At 38.4% G+C, this 19,025-nt stretch overlaps 1 protein-coding gene across 6 annotated transcripts in view; it reads right to left on the reverse strand.

Moving 5' to 3' along the window:
• Positions 1 to 902: 902 nt before the first annotated feature.
• Positions 903 to 19,025, reverse strand: part of AGO3 (argonaute RISC catalytic component 3) — a 120,603-nt gene continuing 102,480 nt past the window's right edge. For all 6 annotated transcript variants that reach the window (XM_072771971.1, XM_072771970.1, XM_072771972.1 and 3 more), the window contains 2 exons: positions 14,780 to 14,979; positions 903 to 13,983 (listed from right to left, as the gene is read on the reverse strand). In XM_072771971.1, the coding sequence (XP_072628072.1) occupies positions 13,875 to 13,983; positions 14,780 to 14,979 (309 nt within the window). In that variant the 3' untranslated portion in view covers positions 903 to 13,874. The remainder of the gene's footprint in view (positions 13,984 to 14,779; positions 14,980 to 19,025) is intronic.

A 19,025-nucleotide genomic window follows, 5' to 3' on the forward strand; every position in this document is an offset into this window, starting at 1 on the left:
CCCTGAGGACCCTTTTCTATGAAGAAAGCTTCAAGCCGCTGAGCCCCAGTGGAACTGGTTTATTCTATCCGCTTGGAGCCTTTGTAACCATCAGAGCAGTGGGCTGTGGGCCTGCACCTGCTTCTTCCCACCCTTGCCTGTGTTGCGGGACAGCCTCTGATTTTTCAGAGCACGGTCTCGGAGTCCTCGTACCAGTTTCCCCCATTGACCTGTATGCACTTGGGTATAATTATTGATTTTTTGCAATTTTTCAATACCAGCGTAGTTACTGGGCAGAGGCTGACATTAGGGTGGATTCTCTTCAATCCATCGTCAAACTGATCAACTGACACCTTAGAGTTAAAAACCCACCACCCACCAGCATCTGATGGTCAGCCAACTAGTTCTTCTTGGTGTTGGTGACAAGATCACAAGGTGTACTGTTGGGGTCGTACAGAGTCTGGGGACGTGTCGCCAGAAGGCTGGGTGGGGAATACACGTTAGGAGGAAAGGATTTTCTGGAAGACAAATAGGCTCAGTGGAAATTATGAAGGGACAAGCTTTTCTTCTTCTTTTCAAAGCTCCGTGCTCACCATGGGGGTCAAACTCATGACCCCCAGCTCAGGAGCTGCCTGACTGCATCCGGCATCCGAGCAGTGAGCTGTCCCCAGGGGAGGAGCACATCCTCAAAGGGACGCTCTCATTTCCTGTCCCAACGGCCCTACTAGTGTCTCCTTTTAATGGAGGAAACTGAGGCTTAGAAGCACCAAGGAACTTGCCTGGGGGGCTGGGGTGGTGGTGGGGTCACTCAGTCAGGGTTCGGGGCAGGACTGTGTGACCGTGCAGGTGTTGATCGCGGCCACCGCACAGGTTGCCTCCCTGTACCTGAGCCAGAGGAGCTGAAAGGATGACCAGACACACAGTTTGGAGCAAAGCTTTTCTTTTTATTGCAATTATTAGTGAAATTTACACTTCAAACTGAAGCTAAGCAACACTAAAACCATGATCATCATTATTTTTTTTAAATTAAGGATTAAAAACAAATACAACACAGAACCCTTCCAATGTGCGGAACGGCAGAAAGAGAGGAGTGGTTCTGTCACGGGGCATTTTAGTGACAGTTTGGCTCAAGAAGAATTATGACAATTTCTTTAACAGAAAATATTGTAAGTGACCGAACTGCTTAAAAAGCATCTTCTTCAAGCTTCTCAATCTCAACCGCAAATATTTTGTAGTCATATTTTTTTTTGGGGGGGGGGAAGGTAACTGTTAACTGAAAGAAAATTTGCTACCAAACTTTAATTACCGAAAAAAGCACTTTTGTTTAAAAACTTTATTTGCCTTCTGCTCATCATGATTACATATAGTATTCAAGGAATTAAAATGACAACCAAACCCGAAGCCTGGCCCCCAAGTACACAGTGATAGGATCCGGCGTTTGGTGTTTCTGATTACACACCGATTACATAAATCGTAGTCCGCTCCCACCTCCACTTCCCTCTTAATGAAATGTGGCCGTCACGTTGTGTATTGTTCAGCGTCTTCTCTGGTCTTAGAGCATATTACAGATTTAGACCCCATTGTTTGAACTGGTGTTAACTGTGTAACCAAACATTAACAAAGAAAGGCTTATAAACATTTTTGAAATTCCACAGTCTTTGTATTAGGACAGTAAGTTGTTATTTATGAAAAGCCAACAAAAAAATCTAAGGCCAGACCAGGTGTAAGACAGGATGGGGAAGATGAGGAAGGTGGTTTGAGAGAGTCCATCATTTTCCCATGCTGGACCTTGGTTTCAGCAGAAATATTTGGCAAGAATAGTTAGTGTGGAAAAGGAGGATGGAGAGAGAGGTTACTCTGATTTTGTGTAATAATTCAGTTTCAAAACATACTGATATCAACCCCCAAAAATAGTTCACGTCATCTGCAATACAAATAGGCACACACGGTCAAGATGGTTAAAAAGTAAAATTTAAAAGGCTATTTGTCCCTCTGCAGGACATTTGCAGGTGGTCCCACCCTCCCCACATGTCCTATATTTATTTACATTTTACTTTTTCAGAAAAGCCCCCTTTAAGAAGAGTGCTATTTCCTTCTCCATTACTTAGGGTTTAAAAAAAGCAGCAATTATCTGAAGTGGGAGCAGTTAGCAACGCTTTAAGGGTGTGCATTTGTGTGCGATATAAATGTTCTCTAGAGTGAGTTGTCAAGATTACACTGGGATGGTTATATTACAATTTTAGTCCCCCAAACACGAAAGAAACACATTTTTTTTCTATATAAATTTATGTAATACACAGTGTTATAAACATAGTTTATACACACACGCCCCCACACACCCCCACCGCTTCCCACGGCCTACGGACGCATCTGTATACTAGGCCGCAAGAACGATCTTCACTCACAAGATGCAGTAATACTTTTATGGGTGTCCCCGTAACTGAGGAGACACGAAAGCGACGCGTTACGGCACAAATTGCTTCATTGCCAGTATTCCTGATGTACCTGTGTCCTCAGCTGTGTCACTCAGCGAGGCGGACTTTGCGTTCATTTTCTAAGCCCGGATCCCCCCCAACTTTTCCCTTTCGGTACCTGTAATTCTCATTATCCTATAAAACTGAGCCGGTACCCCCGATGCTAGTGAAGAGCTGGGAAAGCCCGAGCGCCACAACAAGGCGAGGTCAACACCTACCGGTTAGGGTAAGAGTTGAAGCGTCCACACCCTGTGCACCTGAAATGCATTTTTTTTCCTTAACAAACGAAAAAGCAAACAAAACCCCCCAAGCTTGTCTGTTGCAAAAAAGGAATTGCTTACGCAACCTGCGGTCATGTGCCCTTTATTACTTCCTAGAATCAGGAGCCCCTTCCCTCCCGAAACCGGGTCGGCCTGTCTCAGCCTAAGTGTTCTGGGCAGGGGGAGGATGCCGAGGGGGCCAGACGCCGCGGCAGAGGCTCGAGAAGGAATTACGATGGAGACCTTTCTCCTGAGGCTGAACTCCTACGGACACGGTGGTTGGAGAGGAAGGCTCGACCAGCGAGTGAGACGCTCCCCCTCCCTCTTACAGACCAGGCCCCCCGCAGGTGCCCAGGCCCGACAGGCCCCGCCCTAAGGCCCAGGCAGAGTGACCTTCTGATCATCTGATGGTTTTACCACATTAATCTAACTCAAGATACAATTGTAGCTGCCATAGCACCACGACAAGGAGCTTGGTTTTAGAAGGGACACTTCTGCCCAGGACTATTAGAGGAAAACTCAGCCCGGGCATGTGGCGGGGAGAAGCAGACAGGGTCCGCGTGCAAGGGCACAGGTGCCAGGACTGATAGGATGAGCCACGGCCGTGAACGACATCGGCGTGGAGGCCAAGCGGAGGCGAGCCCCTCGCCGCTGGGTGCCCCTGGCTCCGGAGAACCCGAGCACGAGCACAAGCGTCCCCCGATCCTTACAACTTGGTGAGGTAGATGAGGGCGGGTATGATCACGACCCTCGTACGGGGGAACGAGGCCGGAGAGACCCAGGGGCTCGCCCTACACTCCAGCCCCCTTTCTGCTCTCAAAGGCAACACGTCTCTCAACAGTCTTTTCCTAGTGGCGACCCTCTAGAGAGTTCCTGCATTCCAAAATAGCTTCTACTTTCTCCCTTACAGCCCAGGCTTGACTACGAATTGGGTTGAGTTAAAACTTTTTTATATATATATGGAACTGTGCGCGCACCAGGCGGCCTATGGGAGAGATGCATCCATGTAACTGAACTCTGAACAAATCAACACGTAAATTAGGAGTAGTCTTAAGTGTTCATTGAATATAATTTTGATATGTTTAAGAAGCCGTGTCAGAATAAAAATCACAAGCATTTTAAAGTTTAGTCTGTCTGATTCATGAAAACCAGAAGCTACATTACTTTGCCTTAAGAATATGGGAATCTCTGTTAGAGAAGGTTGAAGTATTTCTTTCAATAGTTTCATCACTTTAGCATATTTTTGATATATATCCTGTTCACTTTATCACTCTTTAGCAAAAAAAAAAAAAATTATGGCTACAGATCATATCAGCAGCATTAACACTTTCGATCTTAATCCTCACTGTACGAAGTTAAGAGTTTCTCTCCATCTGTAGACCAAAGTTACATTCTAAAGATACTGATTACATTGTCTTTTTTTGCTTTATTTCTCCCCCTTATTTTTGAGAGAGAAGGAGAATGAATATGGGTCAGGGTGGGGAGAGAACCGCACAATTCATCAATGGCATAAAACATTGATTATATCACAAAACAGAATGGATGACGCTCAAGCAGAACAAGGAATGGTATGTTCAAAGGAAAGACTGTGGAACCCAAATATGAAAAAAGTGCTCAGTCTCTCAACCAACCTATAACTTGTGGTGTGTGATCCTCCTTCCCCAAATATATAAGACTGTTGTTTACTCATAGTGGAATTCTGTACAAATGACTTTTAAATGCTTTCCCTTTTCCTTTTTTAAAGAGGAGAAAGGGGTTACACCCTAGGCTAAGAATGAGAAAGCCCCTGGAAAACATCTTAAGAATCTTCTTTCAGGGACAGAGTTTCTCGTAATGCTTACTTATTCCTGGTGTGAGTCAGAAAAAGCGCATGCACATTTGCAGGGCTGTCTCCAATAATCTGGGATCACTCCCCTTCTTTAAACAGAGCTATGTGCCCTTCATTACCTTTGGAGATCTGAGTGTGTTGCTACCAAACCCAAAGCTTCCTCTTGTTAAGCAACCTGGGCGCGAGTTGCATCCACTAACCTGGCTGAACCATGTGAAGTAAGATTCCCCTTCATTACAACGAATCTGTGTTTCCCCCAAATCTTTCACCAAAAACATTTTCTTTGCAGGAAAGGCTACCTTGTCTGGAAAGGCCTGTTGGGCGTTTTCTATGCAAAGAGAAAAGCCATGTCGGTAGCGATGCCAAGGCTCTATTTAAGGATAAAGACTCCACTTAATTTCTTGGTTATAAATTCAGAAGCAACTTTCAAGACTTCTCTGACTTAACGAGAAGAGATGCAGCTTTAGGTCTGGGACAACAGCAGCAGATCAATTTAGGTTACAAGGAACTCTTCTCAGGTCTCTTCTGTAGGTTCATAGAGAGCAAATCCCTCTTTTACAGTGTGGTTGTGAGAACTAGGGAAATATGACATCCTTAGAAACCTACAGCTGTGTCAGGAGAGAAGCCTTTCCCACGTCCCCTCGCTACACACAGCTCACAATGCCACCAGTTCATTTCTTTACAAAGACCTCCTGTTTCCACAGGTTCTTAGAATAAAGATAGTCACATCTGCAAGATTTAGTAGAAAAAGTTTTTCCTTGTTTGGTTCTAAAAATATTATTAAAGACCCAAATTAAGGAATCTTGTTTGTCCTTCCAATTAAAGCATGGAATAAATAAGGATGGAAAGTTTTAGGCATTGAATACCAGAGTAATTGCCTTCTCTAATCTCTGGCCACAGCCTGTTAAACTTCAAACATAAAATTATAGATGTGAACACAGTTAATTTTTGGAAATAATAAAACCCAAACTAGCAAAGTTCCAATGACCAACACATCCATCTGTTTTCTACTCATATAGGACTGTTCACGACAGTTCTTTTTTAGGATGAGCCATTACTTACTGCACAAGTTATTTCTTTCTTAGGAGGTGGACTATAAACAAGAACAAGCCACCAAGTACTTCACTGTGGTAATTCAGAACTGATGCCAAGTACTCCTTGATTTATGGAGCCAACAGTTAAAAGAGAAAAATAAGCTCTATGTGTCAGGTTCCTATGAATTTTCAGAAGGAAAAAAAAAAGAAATAAAGGTCTATTTCTACTCGAGCTTGCCTTAAAAATGTTGGCCTGCAAGAATTACATGCCTGTCAACCTAGAACAATGTTGAAACATAATGAATAAAACTATTAATGTTATAAGCACAATAAATATCCTCAAGAGGTGGCATATACTTGCAATAAAAATATACCTTGACTGCTTGAAACATACTTAGTAGCAACAAATTCCTATAACCAGAGTACCAGTCTTCAATTAATACTTAATGTGGGGGTGAAGGGAATAGCTGAGAATAGTACATAAAACAAACAAACAAACAAACAAAACAAAACCAAAACTACTGTAACTGGCAAAATTGCAGAAAATACATGACTAGTGTCTATATGACATCATATACTGATTCACTTTAAGTTAAAAAATCTTACATAATATAAAAATAACATTTTCCCAATTATAATTACTTGAAACTTTCTCATTTACCCCCTCAGCAGAAAGAATATAGTACAGCAAAATGTCATACACTGAGCCGTGATAATTTAGAATTTAAAGCTCAAGAGGATGGGATAAAATGCATCTTTTAATTTCTTACAGAAAAGTGGCTTACCAAGCAAATCCACAATGTAAAAATACTATGGAAATATTTTACTTGCTTAAGAGAATTCACTCTTTTCACATGCCTTTGTAAAAAGTTAGTGTGCACTGTAATACAAATAATCTTATCTATTCACTAGCAAACTGGAGTGACCACAATTGCTTGAAATTAATATTTTACAATCAATATTTTTCACTGCCTTCTAATTGCATCCATAAGTTATTACTTAGATTTTTTAATTCACTGAAATACGGTATTACTCAGTCTATCTGCTCTTCTACCCGGATGCCTGTTTCTTCACTGATGCTCAGGGTTGAATCAACTTTGAAAGTATGCTAGGGAAACAATCAAGGTCGCAAATCTTTCATTTACTGTAATTATGGGAGCGTGGAGGAAATCTCATTTCAAAGTCAATTATCAATGACTTCGGGATCATTTCTTATGTTTCCCAGGTCTATAAAAACATCATAATCCTAATGCTGCATGATGTGACCATTTGTAGTTTCAATGTAGTTCAAATTAAAAAAATAAATTTAACAATCATTTATTTGACAAGCTGCCCCCAAACTGCAGATTAGGTAAAATAAATCCAATTGGTTAGTGTTAGTTTGCTACTTAAGGGAAAGAAAGCTGATTTACAGAAAAGCCCCACCTCCCCTCCACATTTAGAAATCTGTCTAAAGACTGTCTTTAATGCCCACTATATAAACATTAAATATTCTAAGTTAGAAAATAGTGTTAACGGTTTATTGGTAAAAATCCAAACTCTAGACTTTATGGAATTAGTAGTTTGGTTGGTATATTAACATTCCATATTAATCTTTGCTAATATTACAAAGAAAGAGAAAAAGCTAGAAATATCTATAAAAATAAAATACCTTAAAACCAACATCTAAGCAAAATATAAAAGTTGCACACAAATTGCCAATAAATATAAACATCACAATAGAAAAATTAATATTAAAAAAATAAACTCATAATTGCTATTAAGACATTATAAAAAATGAAAAAGTTTAATGTGCACGTATATTTGCAAACACACACAGTACACTCCAAACAATTGATATAATTTTACTATCATTATTACATAATGCAGCATACAAGGTTACTGAGGTGTGGTGTTTTTTGTTTTTAGTCTATTCTTTTCTGGAGAAATGCTCACCAAATTCACAAGCAAGAACTAGTTAGGTGATCATTTACTGCTGTTTACTACTACTAGTAAACAGTCCAGGGGAAACCTGTTTTCTGGTAGATTAAGTCCGAATGGTTCTGCTATTACCCTTTATATTGCTTATTTCCTCCAAAGCCCAATTTTGCACATTGCATTCTTAATTAAGTGACCATACCCTTTTAGATGTACTGTCATCATTTTTCATAGTTTCCCCCCATGGTAAAAAAAAAAAAAAAGAGAGAGAGAGAGAGAGAATCACTTAAAATATTTCTTGGTGCCTAAAAAAGAGAATTTCCCTAAACATACAGATATAATCACTTTTTTTTTTATCTTAAACTAATTTCCATGGTGACTTGGCTCTCCTTTTATATATAAGCAGTCTTCTTTAATAAATATTAATTAGGAAAATGATGCCAACAGATATTTACAGAGGGGTCAATCTATGCTGGGAAAAGAAAAAAAGGTAGCCAATGATATGTAATTCCCTGGCAAGTTACCTTTGCCTTCGGGCACTTGCAACTATACCCTATACTCTTGTTCAGAAGTTGAGCAGATTTGCTGTCTTATGTGCCTTATAGATTACCTTAAACACAGCTGAGAACTGAAAGGGTTAATTTTGTTAAAAATTTATTTTTCAAACTTACAAAATACATTTGGTGAGCATTTACCTAGATACTTTACTGAATAAAACCTTTATACTTGGTTCCCTTGGACCAGATTCAGGACAACGGATAACATTATTTATATGAAACTGTCACACTCTTGGAGTTCTAAAATAATTTATCTTTTAAATTTTTAGTCTCGTGCTATTTGAAAAATAAAAATCTACAGCACCATCTTCTGAAAAGGCACTTTCTAAGAACCGCCTTGTTTTAAAAAATGATTTAAAAATTTAATTCAGCGTCTACCCTGAAGAACATCTTTGCTTTACTGAGACCCTAACATAGATAGATTAGGTTTTGGTTACTTCGGACATTGATTTCAAGAAGGAAGGGAGACCAATGGCTGGAGAGAATGATTAACAAGATCTTAATTTTGTCACACTCTTTGTTACCTGATACGTCAACAGGGTTTCTTATTGGTAAATCTCAACCTTCCATATTAAATTTATTATCTATCTTTAATTCAAATTAAAATCTTTAGCTTCCATACTTTAAGAGGATTAAATTCTTGAGGTTTAATGAACAATGTAAAAATCTAGAGTACTATCTTTGCTGGGTAAAGAAAAATAAAATTTAAAAAAGCAGTAGATATTATTAGCACAAGCCTTGACCATTACTCGTTAAAAAAAATTATTTTGATCGACATGGAAAATTATAAACTGAAGTGTACCATTTTTAAAAGTAGGAAAAAGTAAAAAAATATTTTTTTCCTTTGAGATATCTATATAGAGAGAGTGGGAGTGAGAGGGGGCGAGAGAGATTAATTTTTTTCCTCCTGAGAGTCAGCTTAGGTTTCACTAATCATGGTATTATTTCTAACACTGTCACTGATCAGGAATGTTTTTAGTACAAGCATAATTTTTTTTTTGAAGATTTTTTGGAGAAAACTCATTTCCACATTTCTGTTCTGATTTTACACATCTATTCTTGGCTTTTTTTTTTTTTTTTAACTTTGAATCCTATAGAATCATGAAAGTGCTTTATATGATCAAATGGGAGGGATATAAGAAAATAAAGACAGACTGTAGAGTCAGGGAGGCCTCACTTGATATTATAATATAATAATATCCCAACTATTATTATTGAAGCTTTAAGACATCCATGAATTCTCAAAAAGAATGTATAAAGGATTAAAACTTTTTATGGATTAAAAAAACAAAATAAAGACGCCAAGCCAATGATGTCTTTTTTCAGCTTCACTGATAACTCAAAAAAGATAATTTAAGTAGCAAGTTACTGATGGAGCAACCTGTCTTTTAAAAATACTCAGGAAAACATCTAACAGATGATCTAACCAAATATTTAACTCAGGTTTAATAATACTGAATAAAAACTATACGGAGTTATCAGTTAAGCTTTCTGACATAATATTTCTATCCAGTTTGAAATACCAGGACTGTTACAAATTCTTCTAGCTGAATCCAAGTGGCTAGCTTGATGGATGTCATAAAAATCACCACCCTCGGCAAATTCATGTTAGCCTCTGAAAACACCAACTTTCTTTCAACAATGGTCTCTAATTCCGGGACTATAATCCAATTACTTCAGATCTATTACCGGCACTCTTGAGTGTTGACCTCTTTCTTAAACAGAGATCCTCTGCCAGCCATTTCTACTGAATGGCAACTCAGATTTAATTTCCTCTAAGTCTGTCATACTAAAATCCATTACATAATATATAAGTAAACATTAGGCAGTGGTGGGTCATCAGAGAACCTAGTTTGGAAAACTAGTATTGGTCTTTAGAAGGCTAGGAGTCCCTATGCTAGAAGGTAGAGATGAATCTTTTATCAAATGCCTTCCAAAACACCCGGTACATTCCTACTAGAATCCCTTCTAGACTCTTTTAGGAAGAGAAATAAATTAATAGATTACAAACAGGTAGATTTCCATAGAGGAACTTTTTTTTTTTTTTCTGAGTAACTTGTTAAAAGCTAAAATATTAAAAAATAAAGGGCATCTGTACTTCTGTGAAAATATGCCAAAAACCAGTACTGAGGAGGTTGAGGTACCCTTTTGCAAAACCCCTAAAGTAAAAACCCACACATCTAAAACAAAGAGTATCCTAATACTATATTGAAACTAAAATGGCAGCACCCTTTGTTACCTTATTTCATGTTCTTAATCTTATTTAGGAAAAAAAAAAGGGGGGGGGTGGTATCTAATACTAGCCTCCAATCCTGCTCATCTCCCTATTGTTTAGTGCAGTAACTGTCAGACTCTACATAATTAAATAAATATAGCAGCTACAGTATTATGAATGTATGGTCCTCAATGCCAGTAACTGGATACTGTAATAACATATATCAGCACTCTACCCAGACACATTTGCCATCCAGAATATACATTAAACTCCCAACTCTTCTTCACATGAAAATCAATTATACCAGTGGCTGGGACTGACATTTTAAAGTTACTCTTATGCATCATAGAAAACAGCAGACCAAAACTTAGCATTCATTATATAGTTTAGTGAGCAAAGGCAGGAACAGAAAGGTCATTGTTGAGTTTCATGACCTTTAAATCCAAAACAATCTTTAAAAAATTTTTTTTAATAAAAAAAGATCAAGAATTCTATACCAGAAGTGCAATAATTAAAACAAATCTCAAAAAGTATTTGCCACTTAGTCTTTTATCTTAAAATTCTAAGCACAAGGTTTCTTTTAATTAAGTTTGATATACCAATTTGTTAGTAAGCAAAATATACTATACATATTCTTTCAAGTTAACCAATCTTAAACTAGCAATGTGAAACTGTAAGAAAGAAACCCTAAAAAAGAACTTACTTTAAAGGTAAAGCTTTATATTTAAAAAAATGGTTTTTCCTCAGTAAAAGTCCTAAATAGATTTAAATTACGGGTTTCATTCTAGCACATGGAAAGCTAAGTAACTGAAAATTAGGTGAAGCAGTAAATAGGAAAAAGGTATCTACAGTTCTTCCCTGGGCCCTACAGTTTTCCACATAAGTCTGTGTAACTTCTATTGGTAAAGGAAGGTATATTACTCATACTGAGAGAACATACAGCAATCAAGTTTTTACCATCTAGGATATACGGTTTTCATGTTCCTGACTATATTTAGTGAAATTTCTATGTAAAAAAAAAAATACATGCTTTATAGGAAATTTTTGTAGGAGAAGGGGAGGGTTGGGAGAAAAAAATGTATATACTATACAAATATTACTTCATGTAAAGAGCTTTGAAACAGTGTTGTAAATTGCATTTCAGACACTTCAATAATAAACATACAAAATACAGTACTTTCTTAGTTTTCTGGCAGAGGAACGAAAGATTTCATACCTGTTGGAGGACATGGGCTCAGATTTTAGGCTCAAAATACAGTAAATTGGCAAATAAGAGCGAATTATAGGTAAGAGAGAAACTAAAGAACTAATCCATTTGTTATCATGTGCAGATGGAATTCTGAAAGGTTTAACAATGCCCACTGGAAACAATCTGTAGTATCTATACTCTGAACCAGTGCAAAAAAAAAAAAATTAAAATGCAATTTTCATGAGTCACAAAGTGCAAAGCTCCCCTGATTCCATGTTACTGATGAACTCGATTTTGACAGCTCTATAATACTTTTTAATATCTTAAAGTGAATGAAACCAATAAAACAGAAGTTTTATAAAACTTTTTCCACATTTCAGTGATTTAACTTATTTAAAATGATCAAAGTCCTAACTTCCTTTGCCATCATAACCCTAATTTTAAAAGGAAAGTTACACTGCTGATAAATTGGCAAAAAAATGTTTTTAAAGTATCATTTTACATTTTCTTGATTAATTTTAGTAAATGAAAATGGGCACCTAACCAGTATGATTGTTCAATAAACACGATCTATTTTCAAAGAATTAAATGTCTTCTAAATCTTAAGCTATTTTTGTAAGTAGGCTCCATGCCCAACATGCGGCTTGGACTCACAAATCAAAGATCAAGAGTCACATGCTCTAGTGACTGAGTCAGCCAGGTGCCCCTATTCACCATCATTTCCTAAATCAAAGCTCATCTCTGTCTCTAATATTCAATGTCAGACTCACGTAGGAAATTCAACTTCCTTCATTTTCATTTTGATTTTTAAAAGACATGCTTTAAACTTGAAAAATTACAAAAAACTTTCCTTCTGAAATTAAGGCTGTATTACTTTGCCCTTTTAAAATTATGGAGGTGCCTGTTTCTCCCACTATCTGTGGTAAAGATATCAAACAGACACAGCTTTCCTTTAAAACTGCTTATTGCACTAAAAGACAGCAAAAACAAGTTGTCAGTTCTTAAAATAAACATGATTACATTTCTATAAAAGATGTTGCCAATACAGTTCTCTAATTATTAAAGCACTATTCTAATAAATATAAAAGAAAAGGAAGCTGTACTTCAAAACACATACATATATGTTTATATATACACACATATATATAAAAATATATATATATGAAAATCACATTAAGGTATGAGAGGCAGCAAGTAAACTAGCAAAAAAAATTAAAATTAAAAAAATCCTCAATAACCCCTTCTCTCTCTCCACCCAATTTCAGAGGCCTCAACCCTAAAGACTTCCAATCATTTAAAATATTTGCCCTTTATAAAAGCTATAAGGGATTTTCATGTATAACCCATAGAAACAGAAGGTTTTAGGATACACATCACTTATAGAGGGAAATTTTTGAGTTACAACTTCTGACAAGGTTTTATATTTATAGCAGCTTTAACAAACTAAAGAAAAAGAATAGTTTAAGGTTGCTACTGCTTATGTACACATTGCACAAATGGCAAATGTAAGTTCGGAGCAGGAGGGGGCAGACAGTACTCTCACAGAAACAGTATATATATATATATATATATGTATATATATACACAGTTATATATATATATATAATAATTTTGTTTCTTAAGAAAGCAGTATCAAGAGTTGAGGACTTAGAATTGTGTATGAGACAAGAGACAGGAGTAGGATGTGCAAAATAAAAATAAAAATCTAGTTTTGCCATGCTTTATATCCAAATGAACTAAATACATGAACATCTGAATGTCACTGGTAGCATCAAGAAAAAAAATGTAGATGATGAGGTTGCGAGGGAGGTAGAGAGAAAAATCAAAGTGGTGGTGGGAAGATGATAAAAGGGAAAGTTCCCCAATGGAATGAACTATAAAATACACGCACAGACATATATATCTATTAGCAATGTAGATCCAGATATATATGCATATGAAGTATACATGTATATATTTAAAATATACACAGATACTTTTTACAAGAATACACGAATGCACATTAATTTTTTTGCACACATAATCGTGAACAATCACTGATTATTCATGTAGGTGTGTTTTTTTTTTTTTAAACTGTCATTTACTTTTTCTTTACTTTTTTTGCAAAGATAGTTGTGCTGCCAAGCAACTTGAGGTAAAGGCATTAAAAGGGTTAGACTACAAGAAAGTGAAAACAAAACAATGGCGATACTTCCTAAGGAGACCGCACAAAAAAGCAGTTGGCTGGTTTCATATTGCATAATGGTGCTGTGTTCCTTGATGAAGTAAACAATCTTCCTTGTATCAACATAAAAATCAGACCCTGGTCCCCACACAGTGTTGGTTGCTGTATGGCTGGAGGCATCCCCACTCAACTGGAAACATATGCTGTATGTCGATGCATCTTTCAGTTCTTCCTCTCACAGAATATTCTTGGACTTTTTAAGCAAAGTACATTGTGCGTAAGGTATCTTGGTGAATCTGTACAGCCTTGGCGAGAGCTTGTGGATCTCGCCCGTTGCTCTGTCCTGAAACATGACTTCCTTCAGCACTGTAAGAGAAGTGGCAATGAACACAAAAACAAACCCTATTCTGATGTAGTAATTTTGAAAAATAATACTTGTAGAAAATTTCAAAAATATTAAAAAAAAAAAGACAGGTATAATGAATATCACCCAGGTTCAATAATTATTAACTCAAGGCCAATTCTGTTTTACTTCTCTCACCTAACCAGGATTGTTTGGAAGTAAATCCCAGGCATACTATCATTTTGCCTATTAGAAACAATCTCTCCTTTGAATTAATCTGGTAAAGCAACTGAATCACTATACCAGTCTAGTACTAATAAGCCTAAAGTGCACATTTTATTTTTATTTTTTTAAAAGCTTTTATTTGTCAGAGAGAGAGAGAGAGAGAGAGAGAGAGAGAGAGCGCGAGCACACGACAGAGAGCATGCACAGAAAAGCAGGGGGAGCGGCAGGCAGAGAGAGAAGCAGGCTCCTCGCTGGGCAGGAAGCCCTACGTGGGGGCTCGATCCCAGGCCCTAGGATCATGACCTAAGCTGAATGCAGATGCTTAACTGCCTGAGCCACCCAGGTGCCCCTAAAGCGCACATTTTAATGGGAACTCTTATCTTGGGCACTCAGTTCTGCCTACTGCTGTTTTTCACATGGATCGATGACTCCTCTAACAGCTTGTGGAACTTTAATTCTAAATGGCATTACTTTATGGTAAACAGGGAGGCACATACATGGAAACATTTAAGAGAGATTTCCCAAGAAAGTCCTAACATGCCAACCATATGTGGATTTAGGTGAAAATCTCTATTTGTTGTGCTTTTATATTACCTGTCATGTTCTTTGTCCACGAGATGATATCTGGCTCTGAATGCCACCAGGTGAGCATAATACGCTGGTGCAGGGATAGAAACAGATCGTGTACAGCGCACATAAGTGTGGCAGAGCTGGTAAGTTAGCAGCTGAAGTTCATCTGCAGTAAAGCAGTTATCATCCCATAAAACATGATAGTGTGAAGGACGGCTGGTACCCTGTAGAGAAGGCAATGGCATATTCTATTGATTTCTAAGCTTTTAAATAAATACTCAGGACAGACTAAGTTATATAAAAAAACTAGCTTTGTACATTAGTAAAACATATCCTAATTTAATAATCCATTAAAAATGTTTAATTGACTCTGGGAATATAGCCAAAAGAAATGAAAGCAGGGACTCAAAACAAGTATCTGCATACCCTTGTTCAAAGCAGTATTATTCACAATAGCACACAGGTAGAAGCAACCCAAGTATCCAACGAAGGGTGAATTGATAAATAAAATGTGGTATACACACACACACACACACATACACACACAATGGACTATCACTTGGCCTTAAAAAGGAACACATGGATGAACCTTGATGACATGATGCTAGAAATAAACCAGTCACAAAAGGACAACTACTGTAGGACTCATGAGTATGAGGTAACTGGAGTAGTAAATTTCAGAGAGAAAGTACAACGGTGGCTGCCAATGGCCAGGGGAGAAGGGGAAGTTAGTGTTTGATGGGTACAGTGTGTCAGGGAAGGTGAAAAAGTACTGGAGATAGATGGTGGCATGGCTGCAGCATACCAGTACAATGCGGATGTACACTTAGAAGTCGTTAAAATTGTAAGTGGATGTTATGTAATTTTACTGTAATAAAAATCCCAGAACATTTATTGAGTTCCTCTGTATTAGTTACTATGTTGGTTAGGTATTACAGATTCAAAGAAAAATAGTCAACAAAGTCAGTTTTCCTTTCTTTTGGAAACTTAATTTAGTAGAGGAGACATAGCATATCTATAGTTATAAACCAACTATAGTCCTATTGGCACTTAGTCCTCCACGAGAATACCAAAGGAAGTAACTTCTTCACCAAGGGGAGACAGAGACTTGGCCTTGTTTAGGTGGTTAGGGTGAGGGCACAGCGGAGTAAACAGCCTTACCAAAAGCACACGGAGCGTAACATTTCATTGTATACGTGAGGAATCGCTAATTAACCAGGACGAGCAGAGCATGGGACATGAAGGAAACAAGATGAAGTGTCGAAGTTTGGAATCAGACTGAATGACATGCCCAGGAATCTGGACTTTGACCTATAAACAGCACGGAAAGTCCTACAGTTTTTAACAGGAGAGACTTCAGGTGTGATGAGATTGGAGTTTTAGAAAGTTACAGTAATAACATGGAGGCTGGCTCAGAAGAGGCAGGAAGATACCGAAAGCAAGGGAATAGCCAGGAGGCTACTGCGTTAGCTCGAACATGAGATGACGAAAGTGTGAAGCAAGGAAACCGCAATGGCAAAGGAGAAAAGGAGAAAGATGAGCCAATACTTTAGCAAATATTTGAGCATTATTTGTCAGATACTGTGCAAAATTCTGGGGATAAAATTCAAATTATTACCAAATCTTATCCCCCCCAAATTATATGCTTATAAGGCATTTATTTTTTATTTTTTTTAAAGATTTTATTTTTTTTAAATTTTTATTTATTTATGATAGTCACACACACACACACAGAGAGAGAGAGAGAGAGAGGCAGAGACACAGGCAGAGGGAGAAGCAGGCTCCATGCACCGGGAGCCCGACGTGGGATTCGATCCCAGGTCTCCAGGATCGTGCCTGGGCCAAAGTCAGGCGCCAAACCGCTGCGCCACCCAGGGATCCCTATTTTTTTTTTAATTTTTTAAAGATTTATTTATTTATTCAGAGAGAGAGAGAGAGAGAGAGAGGCAGAAACACAGGCAGAGGGAGAAGCAGGCTCCATGCAGGGAGCCCGACGTGGGACTCGATCCCGGGTCTCCAGGATCACACCCCGGGGTTCAGGAGGCGCTAAACTGCTGCGCCACCAGGGCTGCCCTTATAAGGCATTTAGATTGTACATTCACACATTCACTATTTACTGAACACTCACTATATGCCGTGTCCCGTATCGGGTGCCAGGCAAGCAGTAATAAATGAGGAGGAGACATAGATGTGAGCTCTGAATGACAAAGGAGGGCTTGTGAGATGGGGGAAGTGCATTTCAGGCACAGGGAAGAGAGAGCAGAAACCTTACCTAAGTGCTTCATTCGGTTCTCTATCACTGTTCTTGTCCCAATCACAATCGTCTTTTGCCTGAACTATGTTAACAGATTCCTAGTTTTATTCCTCAGTAGAATTTGTACATCAGTAGAGGGAATTAACACACACACACACACACATCCCTAATAACATTAACATCCAGCTTAAAGCCTTTTAATGGCTTCCCAATGCACTTTGACTAAAATCCAGGTCCCTATCTCTGCCCCACAAGGCCATACATCCAGCCCAGGCTGGTCTCTCTAACACACCTCCATGCTGTGGTCATATTTTCCATTTGATCCCTTCAATGCATAATGTTTTTTTTCCACCAAAGAGCCTGTACGTGCCTGTCAGGATCCCCCTACCCCTTTTTTGGCTTGGTTAACTCCAACTTACTCCTCTAGATCTTACCTTAAATGTCATTTCTCAAAGCTTTTTGTGATCTCCCAATCTAAATCAGGTCCCCACTAAAATCTCTCTTCCTATCCTTATTTTTCCTTTTATTGGGCTTATCCCAATTTATAAGTATGTACTTGTGAGATTACCTAGTATATGCTGTCTCCCAATAAACTATAAGAGGAAGGGATTGTATTTATTTGTTCACTCTATACATGGTATCAACACCTATCTTCTAGGAGATAGACATAAACCATCTGTTGATTGAATGGATGAATAGCCTCTGCCTTTTGGGACCTTACAGACTATGGGAAGGGGGAGAGAAACTGGTTAAATGCTGTCTAATGAATGCAACAAAGAGGTATGCATACGGTGCTCAGGCAGTGCAGAAGATGGGCATTTGTCTTGGGAAAGGGTATAAGAAAGGCTCTGGGGGATTCCTGGGTGGCGCAGCGGTTTGGCGCCTGCCTTTGGCCCAGGGCGCGATCCTGGAGACGCGGGATCGAATCCCACGTCAGGCTCCCGGTGCATGGAGCCTGCTTCTCCCTCTGCCTGTCTCTGCCTCTCTCTCTCTCTCTCTCTCTCTGTGACTATCATAAATAAATAAAATCTTTAAAAAAAAAAAAAAAAAAAAAAAAAAAAAAGAAAGGCTCTGGAAGAAAGGCTCTGGGAAGACATGATACCCAAGATGGGTCTTAGAGGATGAACCAGAGTAAGTTAGGGAAGGAATAATTAAGGTAAGAGAGCAACAAGGGCAGGAGAAGAGTTATGAGAACTACCTAAAAACAGTTGAGTGTCTGCACTCAAGGTGTGTTTACATGTGTTTGTAGGTGTGAAAGGGAGGAAACAGAGAGAGGAAGAGAAACAGAGAGTGAAGGAGGAGGAGGAGGAAAGAGTGGGAGAAAAAAGCAAGATAGACTGAGGGTGTAGCAGAATTGAAGGGAATAGGATGCAGACATTAGGAATTGAGTCTATATGTTGTCCTAAGAGGATGAGACTTTACCTTCAATGGCTATGAAGCATGAAGTAGATGAATGACAGGGTCTTACCTATGTTTTAATTAACCTAAAGGAGAACAGATTAGATGAGGACAATTCAGATCATTCTGCAACTATTTTTTTTTTTTAAAGATTCTGTTTATTAATCACGAGACACACAGAGAGAGGCAGAGACACAGGCAGAGGGAGAAGCAGGCTCCATGTGGGGAGCCCGATGTGGGATTCGATCCTGGGACTCTGGGATCAGACCTTGAGCCAAAGGCAGTAGCTCAACCGCTGAGCAACCCAGTCATCCCTCATTCCGCAATTGTACAGGAGGGTAATAATGAGAGCTGGAATTAAGCAGGGGGAAGTGCAGATGAGAAGGGTCCGAGAGTGGGAAGGTAAATTCCACAGGGCTGAGGAGTTGCTTAGATAGAGTGGCGGGTGAGTCATACATATTATTGGAACTTAAACATTTAAACCAAACCAAGAACAAATGGAAAGGCAAGATAAAAGGAGAGAAATGAGTGTGGAAGTCAAATGGCAGATGGTTCAATGAGTGAATGACAACAGTATCACGTTACAGAGCTGAAGAAAAAACAGTGGCATGCTGCTGT

This window comes from Canis lupus, chromosome 13 (assembly GCF_048164855.1).
Source record: "Canis lupus baileyi chromosome 13, mCanLup2.hap1, whole genome shotgun sequence".
NCBI classification, from domain to species: domain Eukaryota; kingdom Metazoa; phylum Chordata; class Mammalia; order Carnivora; family Canidae; genus Canis; species Canis lupus.